The 21598-nt window shown below is 32.2% G+C and overlaps 1 protein-coding gene across 10 annotated transcripts in view; it reads left to right on the forward strand.

Moving 5' to 3' along the window:
* Nucleotides 1-21598, forward strand: part of LOC119073513 (poly(rC)-binding protein 3) — a 92614-nt gene that overhangs the window by 57435 nt on the left and 13581 nt on the right. For 7 of the 10 annotated variants that reach the window (XR_005087047.1, XM_037179035.1, XM_037179040.1 and 4 more), the window contains 2 exons: nt 677-780; nt 16670-16726. Coding sequence is in view for 9 of the 10 variants with exons in the window: in XM_037179035.1 (XP_037034930.1) it covers nt 694-780; nt 16670-16726 (144 nt within the window). In the remaining variant the exon portion in view is untranslated. Of the gene's footprint in view, nt 1-165; nt 308-676; nt 781-16669; nt 16727-21598 lie in introns of all 10 variants that reach the window. The other 3 variants (XM_037179034.1, XM_037179037.1, XM_037179033.1) reach the window with 1 other exon arrangement.

The raw sequence follows: 21598 nt of genomic DNA on the forward strand, positions 1-21598 counted from the left end.
TAATCGCTTAATCTTATCGAAAGCCATGAAATTATTAAAATCACAATTAAAATCATAAATCTCATTAAAACGAAATCGATAAATTGCAATTTCGTGTATTTTAACAACGTTTTCGAAGTCAAGTTTTTATTTATTTGTTTTTCTTTCTTTTTTTTTCGATTTCAGTAATATATCATTTTCACAATCAACCCTCATCTGGACTCATTTCATCTTTAAAGTTTCTTCTAATAACTCAAATATTGTACACTTTAGCATTTGTTTTGGTACTTCAATTGGTTTTTAGAGTTAATTTTTGAAGAAGTTTGAGGTAAGTTCGTAATGGAAATGGTAGAAATGGTAGAGTAGTTGCTTGGTTAGTTTAGTTACATTTCGGCTTCGATTTATTTTGAACGAAGTGCAATTCAAAGTTTCTCTGTTATTTTGTGCTTTAAAATGGTCCATATTCCTATCTAATCTATGCCCATTTATGTATGATCTCTGAGGTCGAAATACGCCTTTACGACCATATCAATTGTTTAGGGTTACATTACCGCACAATGATTGCAACTCACAAGAATTATGAGAAAAAAATCTCCATTAAAAAAAATCTAACTTTCCACATTACCTGTAGATTCTTCGAAATGCTGATTCTTGTGAAATATTCCAGCCATTTCAATCATTTTTTTACTTGTTTCAGAATAAAGTACTAACAAAATGGACGAGAGCAGTGCCGTACCCAACATTAATATGAAAGACGATCCATCGGTGAAATTGACCATTCGACTGATTATGCAAGGAAAGGTGAGTTTAAGTCATGCGATTTATGCCGACATTAAGTAATTAGAAAATGTAGAATGAAAATTATAGGATCGTCGGATGAAAATATTCAAAGTTTATTCACTCAAGTTTGGGTTTTTTTTTGTTTTCGAAATTTAATTTAACACAACCGCTAATCATGTGATATTATAATTAAACATGAAGGATATTACATAGTAAAAGTTTTCTACATTGAAAGTGATCCGTAAAAGTTCATATGGTAAACTTTGCGAAATGTTGTGATACATAAGTCGCAAGTTGGTATAGGTGTAGTAGAACTGTAGAAATGAAATTTCACTACAACATTCTATCCCAGTTGAAATGCAAAATTATTTTCAATATTTTGTCTCGAAGAATCTATTTTCAAATCTTTTTGACATGTGTCTTACGTCTTAGATATATATTTTGATAAACATCAGAAACAACATGCCAAATAAATTGATTTTCGGATTAAAAACGTAAATGCGACAAAATATAAATTCGAAAAATCATTCGTTTAAAGTTGATGATATGGTACTGACGGTCGTTTAATACTGTGACACATGAATAATTTAATATTTTCTTGCGAATGATACATCCCATAAAAACGTTAAATAACTATGCTCGATTGCACCACTGCACTAAGCGAAAAACTTTATTGGATGAAAGTTTACGAATGAAATAAATATTTTTTTCAAACGTAGAATTGCAAGGTCTTCACGTTATCGTCCCGGAACACGATACCGTATGCATATAGTATGTAAATGTTTTTCCATTACCATACTTTGTATACGCTGATTTTTTTCTTTTCGTAACATCGCTCTAGAACAGTTCCGAAATTTAATAACAAAAATGTTTCGTTTTCGACATTTCGAATTATTTGTGGCACATTTAATTTGAATTACGGGGGGGAGTTTCTAATTAAATTGTTACTTTTACGCGGTGTATTTCCATTTCGGGGATGGAATGAGTATTTTCGCTCATCGTTTTACGTGAAATTGAATATTGATTTTTGTCTTATTTTTTTATTGTATGTAATATAAAACTTGGTGAACCGTTTGAAGTACAGTTCAAACAACCACAAACGACGGTTTTTTTTTCGTTTCCTGTATTGCATCATTGTTCTTTAGAGTAATTTTTTTTTATTATTAAAAAATGGTTGAGGTTCTACTGCTACTTTTATTAAATTATGTAAGATTTCACTACGTAGCACAAGAGTATAACAACGTAAACCTTTATTGACGTTGCTACTGAAAACTTGATAAAATAACCCCACTCGTTCCCTTTACGAATATTTCGAAATATTCAATTGACGGGTTTTGAAGAGCTAGCACGGGGCATACATATGGTATTGCCGCAGAAAGTTTGTAAGGAGGTAACGTCTCTTGCTTGTTCAATTAAATATTTATAAATCTAATAATCAAAATGAAACATTTTACGCCGGCTCTTGTTAATTTTTTCCCCATTAAAATTTCATAAGTTACATTCACCGTTCATAACACAATCTATCCAACAACGCTGCTCTCAAAAGAGGTTTCAACGGATTTATACAATTTTTTTGTAATTATGTAGGTAAATGATTGCATCTGACATTTACAAACGATTTTCCAAGGTGTGTTTTCCTTTCAACGGAAAATAGCAGAATGTACAAAGCCTTTATGACTATGACTTCTAATTTTACCATAATCATTACCGAAACCATAATCAAAGCAAAAGTGAAATAATCTTTACCATCATTTGTAAAAAAAATTGTTCGAGAAAAGTAGATTCTTATAGAGTAGATAGATATACTCATAGTGAGTAAACTTTCGTCTTTAACGCGACCAGCTTTCAGTGGCGTCTATTAGAAATAGATCGGTTCTTAAATCAGATTGCTACATTCTCGAGACTTAATAAGAAGACATCTGAAAAGCGTCCGTATCAGGGACTATTTTAAAGAAATAAATTCCCGAAAATTCTTTTAAAAAAATCCTTAAATTCTTGATAAAATACCATCCGAATGTAATCGATTTTGCTCTAAGACACAAAAAACAACTAAAATGGGACGGAAATATTAGGGAATTTTCAGGAGCTTCATCCCCCTAAAATAGACCCATTCATATCCATAAGGATTTCTGTACTCTTCCCCATACCAAATTATTCTTTTCATGAAATTTCATACACCCTAGAATCGTTTTGTTGTTCAGTTGGACTGGACATATTTTGATAGAAGATAACGTTTAGCCTATAGTCAGACGTCATGTATTTCATGTGAGAAAAATCACTTTGTTGACTTGGAAATTCTCTTGAAGTATCTCTATAATGAGACCAAGTTTTACTTCGAAGGAACGTGAAAAAATAAAAAATATTTTTTTTTTGACGTCCATTATTTTAAGGTTATTTATTTATTGAAACTAAACTCCATACAATAGTGGATGGCCTTAAAGTAAAAAGAACTCAAAACTAAAGATTCTAAACTTCGAAAGGGGTATGTCTTAAGTTTTCCAATTCATTGAAATTCCAGTCCGTACAATATGTCTACAAACGAAATCACTAAGCACGTTCATATTTCGAAACGTCGTAAACAGATTGGATATATTTTCCCTCTTAACCTGGGAACATTCCCCATTCAAGAACATTTTGGACTATTATGTAAAACAGAATCTGTATTTGTAAGGGTTTATGGATGACTTTTTTTGTTCGTACAATGCCATACTTTGTATCTATTTATACCAACAAAGGTAATTTAATTTGTCCCATAAGTGCTGTGCCGTAAAAAAAATCAGAGGATTTTTTTTTCAATAAATTTGTTTCGACTGTAAACGTCATTTGTAATTTATTGATATAAAATTATTGAAAATTTTAAAATAAATTCGTTAAAATCAAATTTATAAATAAATATTAATAATTTGATGGGCAGTATGGTATACGGTTATGTGTGCAAACAATTAAAATTCTATTAAATTCAGTGAATGTAATCTAGATCATTCCGTCGTGAACTATTTTATTTAATAATTATAATCTTTTAATTATGGTTTTAACTCTTTGTTTTACATAAAATAGAGCTCATGCAAAAATAATAATAATGGCGTTGTCGTTTAAATTCGGTGGAATTATAAAATCAATATGGGAAATACTGTAAAATATTGATAACATTAATTAGAATCCATGTGATGATGATGATAATGTGCTGTCTCTCGAACGTAATGGAAAAGTCCGTCACGTTTAAATTGGTTATGAGCGATAATTCACTACCTTATTGACCCAAATCATCAATCACCAACACTAGAGGGACTTGTAAAATGAAAAATCTCTGTCACATTTTCCGATATAAAAGCAGTAAATAAATAAATAATAATGGCGGACAGCAAATGAAACGTTAAGCTTAAACAGATTGAGAGTTCTTTTGATCTGAGTAAAAAATTAACGAAAAGCTTTGGTTGGTGTTGTCTTATTATATACTCATGTATGTAAAAACCATTGAAGTAAAACAATTTGTACAAATAACACAGAAAATACTTTGAACAAGAGAATTAATAGATTTAGTCATTATTTGGTCATACGCTAGCCGTTTGTAGAAGGTTAACCCAACAAAAATAATTACAATTGCCATTTGTAGCTATGAAATAACTGCCCGCACCATAGTGTTAAAGTGTAATCTCTATTTGATTTATTGTGTTGTCACTAAGCTCACCATTAAGTGTTGTGAAGAAAAATATATAAATAATTAAACGAGTAAACTGAGGCATATACTGGTCGGATTCATTCTACTTGATATGATGACTGTTCAGTTCATTACTACAACAAAGTTGTCTAATTTCTTTCTTTTTTTTACATTCGTTCGTGAGAAAGTGTATAGTAGAAGTGGTAAAGATTGCACACATGTTCTAGCAAAGCGAAGAGGAAATTGTATTTTGTATTTTCGCACATCTGTAAAATATGTTCAAAGTATTATGTTTTTTGATTGTGTCTTAAGATTTATGTGTTCAACATAGTCCAGACATGACATGATACTTGAACTCTAAACGTTTATCTTCTTTCTTGTTGCAATCAAAATAAAGAATCAAAATATTTTCATTTTATATTTCTAAATTTGTAAAAGAGATTTCGGCTTACTGTCTGGATTTATCAAACATCACACGAAATGTTGTGTTAACGAAACTATTTCCATTTGTATGTAGCATTCTGTGAAGTTGTTTTTGTATCATAGAATGTTTTAAACCACCCACAATACTGTTTCACCTACAACAATTCACCGATTTAACCGAATCATAAACAAGATTATTGTGTCTACCTTTCGTCTAACTAAGCTTTACATTATCCTTCATTCACTTCGAAAGCATCCGCCTCATTCCAGTTGAAAAATATTATTCCGCTCAAATACCATCTTTCGCAATACTACATTATTATTTGATGTATGTTTACCTCTAACTCTGTACCGTCTCCAACTAACAAACAGATATAATTATCGTGGACTGATGCGCATCTAATGTTCATATGTTTTAATGCTAAATTGTCGAAGGAAGATATTGTGTGCTTGCCGTGATGGTTGGTTTGCCTTTTATGTATGTATGCCATCTGACTAATATATTATTGTTGGGTTTGCTGATGTGCTTTTTGAAATTAGAAACATTAAACTTTGTCGGTAATTTCAAAGCCAAATGACTTTATAAATCTAATTTACGTCGATTTGATTTACAATTAGAAATAAAACAATTAAATCTTTAGTCGTTCGTTCATTAGACATCAGAACTTTTGCATTTCAACGTTCAAAACTGTGCGCACAAGGAAACACTTCTGTTGTTTAACAAATGAAAATTTCTGGAATTTATTCAAAAACGGCAGGTGTATTGTAATATATTCATTGAATCTATTACTTCGTTTGATTAAAGTAGTGACTACAAACAGCTGAGTGCTTCTTTCGTCATCGTTGTCATCGCTGTACGACCGTTTCTATAGCAAACATTTTCATTCAGAAAAGTCCATTCTTAGACTTTCTAGATTATGAGTCTTAGAATATTATGTATCCCCAAGAGTTGGGCACTCTCCGATAGCCACAGTCAAAAACTCTTGCAAAAAATTATTCCGAATTTACTAACATTTAGGAATTACAAAAAAGAGCTACGAACCCTTACGAGTCCTCAAGTGCTACGATTTGTTCATCGTTTAGTTACTCCACTGCTACTATAAAAGGTGAATCGAACCGACTGATTTATTAATATGATGATCCTCTGCTGATGCATTATTTCTTTGAGATATAAATTTTCAAAATAACCAACTGAACTTAATACTCACCACCAAAGAGATTACTTTTGTAGATATTTTGCACATCCTAATTTCATCGTTGAAACATTTTATGAACATCTAAATATTACACACTAAAAGTAAACTTCAGAAAATTTATCTGAATTTACGGATAAATCAATTCCAATGTGTAACAGCTACGCTACATATCGTATATGAATTGAATATGTTGAGTAAACCGTGTGTGTGTGTGTGTGTAGCGTATAGTTGAGAATATTTTGGATATTGGAGTATGTTAGATCTACCCCCTTTTGCTGCAGCTATTTAGAAGTGTATGACCATAAATCTTGCATGTAATGTATGCACTTTGAATTATTTAAATTTGAAAATCAGTCTCTCTAAACATATTTTAATATTGTACGAAACAGCATTTGGCAAACTTATTTTCGTTAAAACTTAGTTTCAAACATTCATGATCTCTCCAAATATAACGTATGTGCATATTGTTTCTTCGTCATATGGATACATGCCTACCGTCTAACAATAACTCCTTTCAAGTAACAACAATCTACTTTACTTTACTATGAATTTTGCACAGTATAACCTATTGATGTGATTCCATAGTTGGCGATGAAGGAGTCAAGGAACAGACTTTGTACATCGACAATGTAGATTCTACACATATACGATGTTTTCCTAAGATTGGGAATTCATGTCGAATAATGGCTTTAGTTTTGCGGTGGTACATTGTCTTAATGGAGATATGTTACCACTGAAAAATTTTACTCAAACTTTAATTAATTGGGAAAAGTTTTATGCATTTATCAACAGTTCTATATACTAAATTAGGACGTAATAGTCGTCGGTTGTGTGGTTTATTTTGTTATTCGAACGAATGGATGGTGTGAAAGCTTTATCAATTAATATTAATTGAGCTATAGTAAACGAATCGGACGTTTATTGAAATTGAAACTGAAGAAGACAAACGGACTGTTTCTATGTGACGTAAGTTATAATTCATTTAAAATTTGGAACCGACTTTTCGCAAAAACTTTAATCAACACTTTATCGAATCATTTATTAGTAAATATAGTGACCACTCAATTCTAATTCAGACTTGAACAACAAATCAATGAATTGTGCTTGATTTCAAGTTGTTCATACAGCGCAAACTTTCAATAACAAAGTTTTGAATTTTTTAAGATACCGAATACGAGTCGCTACTGAATTACTCTTTACTCTCTTTACTTTTGTTCGTTCTCTCACTGTTACAGACCTACGGAGGTTTCCTAGTTGAATTCATTAGTTTTCAATTTTGTAGGGAAGCAATTTTGTTAGACATAATGCGGAAAAGTTATTTTACTAACTAGTGTCGAAGTATCAAGACTTTGTCGCGTATTTTCAGCGTCGTTTAGGAAAAACGTTTTTTCTCACTTATGCTAGAAGTTTTTTTTAGCGAACCTTTCCAGCACGAGCCGCCGTCGACTCTCAGTATACATTATGAAAGTAGGGTGACCACAATGGCGAATAAATTTTTAAATGTTCCGAATTACCCGGTTTGCGCCATTTCCCCTCGTTCCCTAACTATTTTCAAGTCATAAAAAATGTTCAGTGGGTTAGGTTATTGGCCCTTAGTGGAATATCTGTCAATTTTACTGTTCATTCCAAAACGTAACATATTTGATACAGACTGAAATTTTTTTTAAACTCGAGAAAATATTCAGATGGCCATAAATTCAGCACACGAACTTTAAACTTTAATGCCACTCTTATTCTGAGACGACACGGAATGTCTGGTGTGTTTTCTCTGCATTGTTGCCTTTCGTTCTTACATTTACACTTCAAAAATCGAAATCATTCCTTCTGCATTCTCTCGAAATTGAGTTCGACTGATGATTAGGTATATTCAAATATTTATATAAATTTGGTAAGACGATCAGAAAATTAATTGAATTCGGTAATGTAAACATTTCACGAAATTAAAGTTTATTCAAAAATGCTGATTCAAATTATACAACGTCCAGAGCGTCCAGCTTCAACTTCACATTCTATTATGTAAATGTAAGATACGTTTTCATTGCTTCGAGACCATATCTCTTAGAAATGTTCTGTGTCTTTTTTGATCATCGTATTTACCGTTGAACGCCTTTATATCACGACATCGACTTTCGTGTTCAGTCTAATGTAATAAATAAATATACATAATGTTCATTTAAAAGTTACTTCACCATTTTCTCGCTGTACATCGTTACTATATGTAATCAGCTTACGCTAGTAATACGATTACGGAATACCTATTAGTTTCTCCTAGTTTTATAGTGATAGTTGCTAGTTCCTATTACACGTTCCGTCGCTGCGTGCTATTATTGACTTATATGAGTGTGTATAAGTACATCCAATCACAATTCACAATACTTGATACTTCAGAACTATTGTTCTCGTTCATATCTTATGTCTATATGCTTACGACGAGCGACATTACCCACATTAGCAATGTCTAATAAAATATTCCTATCGAATCATTTCATCCTCTTATTGCTGATTTTTTAAATTATATTTAAGATTTCCTTTTTGAACGTTGATTCAATTTGTTCGTCCAGCATAAGTAAGTCGATAAAAGGTCTTCATTCAGACGCTATATTAATTGTTATCGTGGGTTTCTTATTTCGAGAAAAAAAAAATCGTTCCAAATAAAGTCAGCACAAAGAAGAAATTTCCAAAATAAAATTTCGTACCCAGGCCCGCATTTTCTTCTGAATTTAGTAACCCATCCCGATATAACACACAAATTAATTGAATTATTGTGAGTTTAATTTCCAATTAAAACATTGAAATACAATTAAGATGCCAATCTATAGATTGTCTACGTTGCCCATTATTAAAATGTCGAACATTGTTGTTCGATCATAATTACAAATTGGAATGAAAATTGATGATAAGAAAACAGCATTGTGGTGTACATTATACATTGATATCGGATCGGATCGGATGCTGTAAATACACCATTCTATTTATACAACTGTTTACACCTGTGTGTTTGTATTACTATTTTCTTTTTCATAAATTCTCTTAGAAGTTCGAAAGCTAAAAATACATTGTGTATATAAAAGAAAATGTTGTACAACTCCAAGAATTGTTAATGTTGACTGGTCGCTGTCACGCAATTATACTATGACTGAAGTATTTAAATTTGTCTACATCAACTCGTTAATTCAACAATAAAACCATTTGTAAGAGCATCCTCATAAGTGAGTTGCATTTTAAATGGTTGATATTTATTGGAAATAGTATTTCCATGCATCTGTCGAATATGATCCGTAAGCCTAAATGTAAAATTTCACTCGTTTGCCGTTTGTGCCACGAATTTAGTCAACACTGAAACAGCTTAAAAGCTTTTCCTATTTTTGGGTCAAATTCGACAGATGGCTAGAAGCATTCTTTTGATTCTTCCAATTTGAAGCATTTCTAGCTCACGACTTCAGCATAAACATAGAGACGAAAATTGAATTACCAACAACGTATAAAATGTGTTACTTATCATAAAATCAATCATCAATCAATCACAAAGTACTGATTAGATTATTCATCGCTGCGATGAATCATCAGAGTGATGGTTTGAGCATTTTGTTATTGGTTAAACCACCCACTTCATAAATGTATATAGAAAAGAAAATGACCCTGCGAAAAGTTCATTACAAGAACTATTTATGATATTCTCGGCAATTAATATTTCATTAATGTTATAACTTTGTAGAAATATGAATCGTAGCGCGATGTCAACAAACCTGTTACTTACTTTGTTTGAAGAGTATCGCCTCGCCTAATGTTTCATAAAAAATCTTTTACTTCTTCATTCTTTTTGACACACATGTTGCTATATAGAAGGACAATAACTGGAAGTTATCGCACATTTGATCATGTAGCCACTACATTATCCACCCAAATTCATTTCATATCATCAATTGCCTAATTAAATTTTTGAATTTTTGTGAAATATCGATTTTTTACTGGCTGCGCCATAATTGTGAGCAGTCTTTTTTGTCGCATTGCCTAATGGTAATATGCTATAGATATAGGTCCCAAGTGATGGCCCTTTGTCATGTTAATATACACGTGCGTTCTCGTTCTATAATGTCTAATCTAGGGATTCTCAATTGTGAATTATCATATCAACGCTTCTAGGCTTCTAGCCCTTCTTCACAGTGTTGGTCGTGAATAATTCGAGTCGTGACTCGATGACCTTGACCTGAGGCTGAATTAACCTTCCAACCTTATGAGGTGTGGTAAAGGGAATAATATTCAAAAGTATCAACGTATTTTAGTTCTCAATATATTTTACACAAATGAAGTAACAGATTTAGTGAATTTGTTGCGAAATGTTTGCCGTTTCTAAATAATTAAATTTAATTATCAACTTAAAATATTCTGAAAAAGGCTTTTTTAGGTCATTGTTTCCTGAAATAGTCAATTAGTTTCGATTTAAATTGAGTTTAATAGAAAAATTGTCAGGACATAAAATATTTTCCTGCCAGTTAGAGAGATTGCGCCTTTGCTCGACAAAATGCACGTCGATGCTGAAATGGCAAAATTTAGTACAAAAAAAATTCAGGCCAAACGCACACTATCTCTAGTATATATATACCTACAATGGATACCAAACTACCATTTATTGCTTGGTATTTGGAACAAGTTTTTGCTTTTTGTTGGGGCCATCGAAACCGAATCATCGATTATAATGGATTTATAATTTCAGTTCAATATATACATACATACGCTTTCACGATCGGGTAGTTCTATTCATTTTATTTGCATAGTGTATGTTAACTCTAAAATGAATCAATTTTAATTAAATATAAATATATTTATTTTGGCTTTTACATTTTAAATGATTTTTTACCTATTTATAGTTTGTTTTTATTGTGTTTTAATTTAAAAATTATTTTTGAATTAGAAATTGTAAAATTCTGGTAAATTAACCGTTTCAATAGTTTATGGTTAGTTAGACTCAGAGATGATACCCATTTTTTTACCCGCAGAGCTGAATGTGAACTAAATTGTTAAATTCAATTAGGATTCAGGTAAAATAGGCATTTGAAACGCCCCAAGAGCAATTGGCAACTAGGTAGAATGTTATTCAGCCATTTTTACCACATGACGATATTGAGGAAATATATCCAAACTACTCTAAAATGTATGGGTTCGCGAAATTTTTCATTCGTTTCCCGAACTATCTGTAAGGTTTCCCATGCACATTGTTTGAATAACCTCGAACTACGTCAGAACTTTTTTTTAAATAATTTTCAAGTAATGAAGAACTATATTTTCTACGAATTAAAAGTTATTCAATCACATTTCTGTGAGTTGCAGGAAATGTGTATTTTTCAATCAGAAGTCAAGTATTTTATGTCGACATTGATTTATTGTAAGTGAATCACACTCACAGTTACAAATCATAAAATAATTGTGGGTCGTTCGATTTTTAGTTATATTCCTTGATATAGCCTTTGAATGTAGCATATGCGATGTCGTTGCCATCATTCCGCTTAAGGTCTCCTTTTGTCCACGAATCGATGGCTGTCTGGACTCTCATCGGTAGACTTGCGTTTATCATCGACTCTGGACACACATCTACTCTTTTCCTGATCTTTTCTAAAGCTTTCTGCATGAACAAGCTGCCATCAACCCGCCTAAGGTATCCCTTTGTCCACGAATCGATGGCTGTCTGGACTCTCATCGGACTTACGTTTATCATCGACTCAGGACACACATCTACTCTTTTCATGACCTTTTCTAAAGCTTTCTGCATGAACAAAATCTTAGGATGATTCTCGAGCTGTTTTTCGAACACATCATCCATGCTGAACATTGTCTTCGGCCAAACATGCTTCATGAATGCAAATTGCAAACACTGGGTGAATAGTTTGTTGATTTTATATTAGAAAGTAATAACTTATTCTACCTTTTATCATGCCTTGTCTAGAACGGGATGTATTCCAAGTACTTTAGACATGTAAAAATCCTGTCATGATATCAGGTAAGCTTCAGACCAAAGACACCATTATAAACATGTCTATGCTTCAGAGCATTGGAAAATACAAGATTCATCATAAATGAGATCATTATTTCATCTTTTATTCGTTTTTTTATTATAAATTTGGTTGTGGTTTCGTTGAACGCTATTTTACTCAGAACTTAATTCTTCACCGGTTAGCTGAACTGAAATTTCTCTGAGAAATGAACACATAGGGGATAATGCTCGAGCAGGCACTTTAGGCACACCGGAAAGTGCTAAGTGAGTCGAGGAATACCTTCAAATAAATTTCTAAAAATCAAAAGTCAAATTTACGGTTTTTATAAATTTATTTGGAGGTATTCCTCGACTCCTTTAGCACTTTCCGGTGTGCCTAAAGTTGACAAGTCGCAATAACCGGCAACGTGTTAACGGTTGAATAACCCTACAGAAACCTCACATCGAACTAACATACAATCAACCCCTTACATGGATATGAGCTGTGAAAATGCGATGACATCCGATTGCGTGTTGTTGACCCACAAATCATTAGTCAAAATTCGTTGTAAATAAATTCTAGGCGCAATAATTTTCTATTTGCCAGTTACGAAATAACGAATAAAGAGAATCTCTACCAACTCATGAAACATTGCCAAACATTGAGCTACTATATACTAAATGTTTTCATCTAATTATTCTTCTCAAAGCCATTTACAATAAGCATGTTTTAGGTACTGTGTGTGTACGAAATCAGCAAGCACATCACAATTTCCTCGACAATTTCGCAAATATCTATTAATTAACGTGAATAGACAAACTTAGCACAATAAAATAAAATTAAACAAAAAAAAAACAGAAAGAAACCAGATAAAATATATACAACACGAAAATAAAGTAATGCTACTTAGACGAGATTTTCGAATTATATACGTACTATTATTGGACTACGATATCATCAGACAAAACTACGGTTGACATTTAAATCTATGTATCATTTGCATGTAACAGCGTGTACAGCTGAAAATATAACACGCGCATATTTTCAAATGATTTTATTTGAGTTGCTTGAAAAACGGAGAAAATAAACCAAACCGTTTCTCTTCACTCTCAGAAAGTTAAATGCTATCATCCTTTGCAGTCATTCACGATTTGTAAATGATAGACACTCGATGATGCACATTGCACATGCATAAAAGAACTTTTACATTAATAATAATTCACGCTCCCCTAGAGAGCGCAATATAAATAAATAAAAAATGTTTTATCGGAATTATATTTCGATATTTTTATATTAGGAAAATAGCACAGAGCAATAATATGCATTCACTGAAATTCTGAAATGTTTGACACATTTTTGAATCGAATATGTACCGCATTTTTGAATCAATTATACTTATGCCACACGATATTGCATTTTGATAAAGTCAAGGCGAATACGAATAGGGATTGAATCTCGATAAACGTATTGACCAATCGAATATTACATTTTACATGAAGTCACCCGTAATTTTGAAAATATTTTCCACATTTGAAATGCGACAGCGTGTGTATAGAAGCACGATACGTTTATCACCATGAGACATTTTTATTGTCCATATTGCATTGAATAGCGTATTTGTTTCGAGGCTTGGTCTTATTTTGTGACGATTCGCATACAGATCTAAATTTTTCAAATTACAAACCTTTTTTCGCTTATGATGGATCACAATTCGTGTCTAAAATGAAGTTTCGTATGAATGTAACGCTTTCGATTTGAATTGGCTATCGCTATAAGGCATTTTCGTGTCGTTCCGTGTCATCAATGTCTAGAATATATCATTTCGAATGTAGAAAGATATTGGTAGTTTTAGTCAAAACATAATTTTACTTGCTGCCACTTGTTTCTATTTTTAATGACTTGACCGTTGCCGTTGGCCGGAAGCGGACACCGTAGTGAACTATATAATGACCTCTCCTCTGTCTGTAATATAAGTGGAAGTATGACCCACATAAGCTTAAATAGAACGTTTACCACTATCGTTTTCGGTCATTAGCTCAGATTTCATATTTATTGTTCAATAAATATCCCAAGAGACTATGGATGTTGAGTCACCTTAGTGGTGATGCTAAATCAATACAAGGCAGACACAAGATGTCGTTTTTTTAACACTCCGACTTCGTGTGATGAAGTAGTAAATCTATCGTGATGATCGTAAAACAATGTTAGGCGAAGACTGATATACCTTGATATACAAAGAATTCTACAAAAGCTGGAACTGCTGGACCTAAAACTATACAAAGTCATAGTACATTGATTCACTGCTATGCATACACGTACTATTTCTCCCATTGTGCAACACTTAATTGTCCACCCTCGCTCCATCGAATGTCTGGTATATTATTTTTATCGGCGAAGACGTTGAATTATTCTGAAAGTTTTTTTTTTTAATTAAATACCATCCCTCAATTATTTTTCTGTAATACCGGGGAACTGAGTGGCATAAAGTACATCCATCCATCACATTTTTCGACAGAGGAAACCTATAAAGTGTTGATTAATCACATCGTAACCTGGTTAGGATTGTATTAAATATTTCATTGAAATTATGGTTCATTTCACATAAACCACCTACATAATATATAAAATGCTTTTATGAAGAACGGCACAACGTCGAAATTTTAGTAAAAAAATAAATTCCCTTTGTCGTTGTTATCAAATGATTTCCTAACATATTTCTTATTGAGTACACCGAACCTCGAATAAAGTAAAGATGATGTAAATGATGTTCCCATGTAAAATTCGTATAATAATTTATCATCTCTCCGAGTTGATTCAATTATTTTTTACCCCAGCCATATGATATTTTCTTACTAAATTGAATCAGGTTTTCTCCCATTATAGAACACAGGCACATATTGCATATTGTATCATGCTACACTTTAAACTTGTTATATATATAATGTTTGATGTACGGTCGTATTTATAGACAAACTAGGGAGAAACTTGATCAAAATTCTTTGGCACTGATTTCTATAATGCATCATGTCAAAGCACTCAAAAAAGTTGTTTAGAAGTGCAGCTTACATGACGACTTTGGTAGAATGGTATAACATTATGTGTGTAATACGTATTTCTCATGATAAATATGTGCGTAATAGAGAAAATATTCCTTGACCATTATTATACTTGTTAGCTGCGATTTGCAGTTCGAATTTGATAAAAATGGAACATATTACAGCAACTGGTTTTGTGTACGAATAAACTGTTCGCTATTCTTTTTTTTATTTCCATACATTCAATTTAACATAGAATTAGTTTTTGCTCTTGTTTTTATGGTGCAAGATTTGTTGTTGTTGTTGCTGCTGCTGTTCATACCTATTCACTTTACCAGTGAATGTATGAGTATAATAAACGAAAAGACGAATTTGTATTACGTTCAAGACAAGGCCAGTATTATTTTTAATCTTCCAATAAGTGTATGATGTTTTGGTGTTTCCTTGATCGTATGGCATTTATCATTTTTTTGGGGGGATTTACAGACATTTTAATTAGCAAAAAAAACGAATTATTGATGATTATAACCATTCTATTGCATTTTTTGTAACGCTTCATCCAAAGGTGGAAGAGGAAGAAATTTAATTGCAACCTTCTGCATCTTTGTTTTGGCTCGAGTATATCAAATTTTTAATTACTATAATTAAATATAATTAACCCCGTAAGGAGGACAGATTCAACGTTTTTGTTTCTAGCATTTTGAAGTAGTTACTTAAATGTAATAATTAAAAAAAGACACGTTGGCTATTGTTGGTTATAGCTAAATAGCAATATTATACGATTACCTTTTACTATAAAACTCAAAACGTTCTGCAAACCATTAGTAGAATATTTCCCGACAACCGTACTAAGCTCTCTAATTTCTGCGACGATGTTTTGCTTCTTCCATAGTTGTAGCCGGATCTGTGTTTTTTTATATAAATGATGCTCTCATCAAATTAAACGAATTTGTCAAAATAATTAAGCTTCCACAACCTTAATAAAAATTCCCCCCGAAATAAAAAATTATCCCAAAATCGACAAGTTTTTTTTTTATTTGCTTATAAGACTGCCTTTGCAATTTGGAATGTACAGAAAACAAGTTCTGGAAGTTGAACAATACCGATTAAATGTAGGAATAATTTGAATCACAAGAAACGCGAGTTGTATTTAATATGGAAACGAGTTTCTTCATTTTTTTGTTCATCTTTTTTTTCCTCTTTAGTAAAACTATCGTCTGTACCTTTTGTTTCATCAAATTATTCGTTGTTTTGTTAGTATATTGTCAAAGTTTAAAGTTTATTATAGGACCTCCTCTTTAGAAAGAATTTTTTTCTCATATACATACACTGTCACCAATGGTTACAGTAGTAATGAAATAGCTGGAATAGTCATATATCCAAATCACTTTGAATCATGACTTATACAAGTACCACCAGCACATCAATCTTGGATATTAAATAAAAGAAAGTCCGTATCAAGATTTATGAGCTTTTTATGTCGAGTAAATGTTTCCTTTTATATTAGCAATAAACGTCAACATATAATTCAATATCCTACTTCAATCAAAACCAAATTTATAACATTAAGTTTGCTACAGTCACATTTTTGCCCCATTTATTAATTTTCATTTTATTGTTTCATTACAGGAAGTTGGAAGCATCATTGGCAAGAAGGGTGAAATCGTCAAAAGATTTAGAGAAGAGGTAAGTTCTACATTTCAATTACATTTGCAGAAGGAAACGGCTGACGGTTATTATCATTTATTATCGACAACAATAGTGCTCTAGTTAACGTCGTTAAAACAAATCCAGATTTTATTGCAGTCTGTTAACAATACCAAGATCAAAATGAACTAATAGATTCGAATCATTTTTTTAATAATCAATCCCTTATCCTAGGAGGTGTGGGATATACAATTTTAAATGTTCTGATAGCATACTCACCGTTCAGTCTAATCAATTACGAAAAGTAACCGGCAAATTCAATTAAACATTTTATGACGTCAGAAAAGCTCTTGAAAAAATTTATTCATTTCATAACCGACCGTTTTTCCAGTCATTTTCCATTTTCTGACCAACATCAAATAAAATAGGTAACAGCTTTGAAATATGTCAGAATTGCTTTGTCCTAAATTAAACTAAAATTTGAATGTTGAACACTGTGAAATATAAAACAAGCGAAAACATAGGTACACATACCCCACTTATCGAGTTGAGCTTTATTATAAAACAGTCATCACACAAAATACACAAAACATTTTCCAAATTTAATTAAAACTTTTTTGTATGACATCGAGAGCCAATTCAAACTCATATCCTACCACAATCACCTCATATTTCTATGGCATTATATGCGCTAACAATATAACTATGCTATTAGATGTGCGTTCTCACACCTAATACAATTATGAAAAACATAAATTTCGTAGCTCCTCGGCAATACATATATTCCGACACTGTAAGTAACAATTTTGATGTTAATTATCACATGTTACATTTTGGCAAACACAAAATCCATCGGTTAAATAGTGTTAGGAAGTGTGGTACAGCATAACAATAAGGACCTTATGGCAGTAGATATCATTAAAGTGGAGACAGTTAATTTGTTGAGCTGCGACTGTTTCAAGAATATCAAAAAGCAAATCAAATGGCCTAAAAATGTTTGTTTCCGTCGTCGTTGATTATTTTAAATTTAACTTATTATGTAGAATGACAATAGCTGTGAGATTTGGCCCACTTGATAGCTTGATAACTTGATAGCATGATCTATAGATAATTGGACAGCATTACTAATCGAGATTCAAGTGGCTTCGATAAGGTGTTATAAGTCCCAGTCGCTATCGAATGAAGCATTGAATTGCAAAATATTGGCCCAAAGTCCTGTTTTAAATGGCAAATTCAAGCACACACTCTCATTCATTCACATGTTCACTTACTCATTTAATTCAATTGTGAAATTTCGACCAATGAAATGCTTCCATTGTCAACGAAAATGCAGCTTCAACAAATCAGTATGTAATTATGATATCCATTGCCACATAAAATGTAGAATTTTCGTTCAATATATTATCATGACACCAGTTTTTCCGATAATTCGTGCTGTGTTATACGTGAACACATAATTTCGTTGAATATAGATCAATAATAATGTGTATTGGTACTGGGTGTTCGACTGTTTAATTGCTAATGGAAGCGGTCTGCAATTAATTTATCAATTTTATGAGGATTGAAAACGCAAACTTGTTTTATCGCGACTCAACAAAAAAAAAATCTCTAACGGTTCCATTGATCCGTTGTGCCGAGCAAGAATTTATGTTTTCCAAGATGATGAATAGAATTCGGCTATTGGATGATAATGGCCCAAAGGGAAATGTTTAAAATTACATTTTAAGTAAGTCGATCTCAGTTTTGATCAGGTTACTTATTGTCCGAGTTAATTATTATCAGCAGCCCAGCCCAGAAATACTAGTTTGATTGACCTTTTACAAACGAAAGCCGGCTTTAAAGCCTTTATAATCTCTATTACTTATTTTGATCTAAGTACTTTAGACAGATTAACGAAAAATTTCAACTTCGTCAGCCATAACAAGACCTCCTTAAACGTCACAAAAAATGTGTTATTTCGTTCAGTTACGTGACAGAGAGAATCAAAATATACTTCAATTGCGAAGGTTATTTTTCATCTAACTTTCAATTTATCAATGACATAGTCGCCTTAATCCCTCATTCGATAAAATTGAGATTTGTTTGCTTATGGTCTCATCTTTTCCGAAAAAGGTTTTTAGGTATCTCCTGTTGCCTTCTTTAGAATTGCTATCGTTACATTTTTTAGATTTATTTTTATTCCTAAAGATTATCGAGCGTCAGACGTAGGTAATTTTGATTTGCTGAAGCATATTTCGAACGGAGAATAATTAGTTGAACAATGCGGGTGCGAACAGCATTGCGGGGCTGTATCGGCTGGCATTTATTTTCTTACTTTTCAATAATCTTCGAAATCAGGTCTTTTATCGGTTAATACTACTTCGGGAGCAGAAAGTTTACCCATTGTTCAAGTTACGAATGCGTCGACCAAAATAGCGGACTGTGAAACCGGTAAAGATATAGTGTCTGCGAATTTAATTAAACCGGTTAAAACGGCTTATTATTGGCAATTCGCCAACTAATATCGCACCAAAATTATTTTTCCATCTGCGGTTGTAGCGGTAGTAGTAATTTTCGTTAGGACTTTATTTATTTGTGAAACGTTATTCTTTTGGCATTACGTGCAAGTGGATATAAATTATTCAAAATATTTAGCTATTTCATTCGAATTAATATACGTTTCTTTTGCTTGGTTATGTCCACTCCCTGGTGTCCGCTTAGCGTGATTCATGGAAATCATTATGACTTATGTCATGACAATTTTACTACGCATACCTGAGAACTTCTAACATTCTGAATCGATTAGTATAGTATTAGTATACTCAACTCATACTGGGCCGTTCTACGATTTCGTAGTCTTTATAATCTTTGCAAATACAGTTTCTTTTACTTTTATCATTAGTTCGGTAATTGGAATAAGTTTCATGATTTAATTCACTGTAATCAAAATTTTACTGACATTAATTTGAAACAGAGAATCAATCCTCTTAAAGATCGGAACAGATCACTTTTATCTGATCTGAATCTGAAAAAAGACAATCTGAAATTTTCAGATTCAGTTCAGATTGATTTCAATTTGATCTGATCTGATCTGAAAATTTCAGATTGTCTTTTTTCAGATTCAGCAGATTTTTTTTTCAGATTGACTTCAGATTTGATCATTAAAACGTGTTCTGAGTTAATTTTACTGATTGAATATTACCGGATGCAGAGTTAAGAAATTCGAAGTAACTTTATTTCTTGACTGTACACTTTATTTGTATTTCGCAATGTTTAGACAAAACGTTATAAAATGTTCCTAGCTAAATAAAAGCGAATTCAGGAGTATGATTTTAAGGGAATTTCCTGAATTATTTTCGTCAATCTCCATGGGCTCTCTCAGTTCTCACGAAATGTTTCGACTGATAATTGTTTGCGAGTTCATGAGAAAACTTTTTTGTTCTAGTACTTCATAATTTTAACGGTAAAATATTTCGCAAAAATAAGTTTTATCCATACATTTTCAAAGAGCGCTAGAAAATAAAAAAAAAATTGTTGCGCACCGTTTGGTTTTTATTTTTCATCGACGAGGAAACATTATTTTAAGCAAAAAATTGTTCCACGGTATGCCTCAAAACATTTTTTTTGGTCGTTAGTATCAAACACCAAATTGCTTAAAAAATGGTATCGGATAATCTGGCACACGAAGCAAAAATACGACATTCTTAAAGTCCATTTTTCACAATCTCGCACACGCTAATTTAATGCTATAAATGTTTGTTAGCTCTGTCATCAGTCATCAGTTAATTATCCCTTTTACGAAATTTAAGTGAAGTAAAATTGTGTGCCAGTTCACCTTTTACGCAGTTGAAAATTGCGTTTTTTTTTGCACCGTGTGCCAAATTACCCCACGCCTAAAAAATGTGCACTAAGTCAGGAATATGAAAAAAAAACCAAAAAGTTTTAAGGCATACAGTGCAACAAGTTTTTGCTTAGAACATTAGTTCCTCGTCATTTTCATTTTCTGACGCTCCTTGAAAATGTATGGAGGAAACTTATGTTTGTCCAGTATTTTAAAAATTTGCCGTTAAATTTATGAAGTGAAAGAACAAAATCATTTTCTTATGAACTCACAAACAATATCCGTCGAAACATTTCGTGTGCATCAACTTTTTATTTAAATCTCATTCAAGCTCACCGTGTGAGCACACATGTCGTACGGACGAGAATCATCATATGAGTTAACTTTTTAAATAATAGTGATTTTAGAGGGATTTGGTTTGAAATAATTGTAATACTCGTAGTTAGCGGAAGTGGGAAAATAAATATAATTCTTAATGCAAACCCGACTAGGAATTTCAATAATATTTTGTGATATTAGTGTCTTGTTTCGATGAAGTTTTTGAGGATTTTTATTTGTAGAAAAAGTATCAACACAATTCAGATGGCTTTCAGTTATCTGAAAAAAAGTTTCAGGTTTCAGATCAACTCAGATTCAGATCGAATCTGATCTGAAATTTTCAGATTAGTGATTTTCAGATTCAGATCAGATTTGATCTGAAAATTTTCAGATCAATCTGAAAATAATTCAGATCAATCTGATCTGTTCCGAGCTCTAAATCCTCTCAATTTATTCATTTATAAACTTCCTAAAGCTGCGTCAAACTTCGGGTAACACCAGTCTTTACTGGAAAATTAAAGGCGCAGAAGAAAGCTGAACGAAGAATACCCCACCATACAATCTTCCATCTGAAACTTCACCGTAAAATGTACTGTCTGATTTTCTTTTGTCAATTAAAGGACATTTTTGTTTGTTTATCATTCAAATCCCATACGAGTAAATAAATAACAGTCTGATCTTCAGATCTTTTTTGTTTAGTGTCCTGCGCGAACTCGGTTTCAATTTCTTTGCAGAGAAACTTACGAAATAGAATATCTTCGATATCGAGAGCG

Source organism: Bradysia coprophila, unplaced genomic scaffold (assembly GCF_014529535.1).
Source record: "Bradysia coprophila strain Holo2 unplaced genomic scaffold, BU_Bcop_v1 contig_138, whole genome shotgun sequence".
In the NCBI taxonomy this organism is placed as follows: domain Eukaryota; kingdom Metazoa; phylum Arthropoda; class Insecta; order Diptera; family Sciaridae; genus Bradysia; species Bradysia coprophila.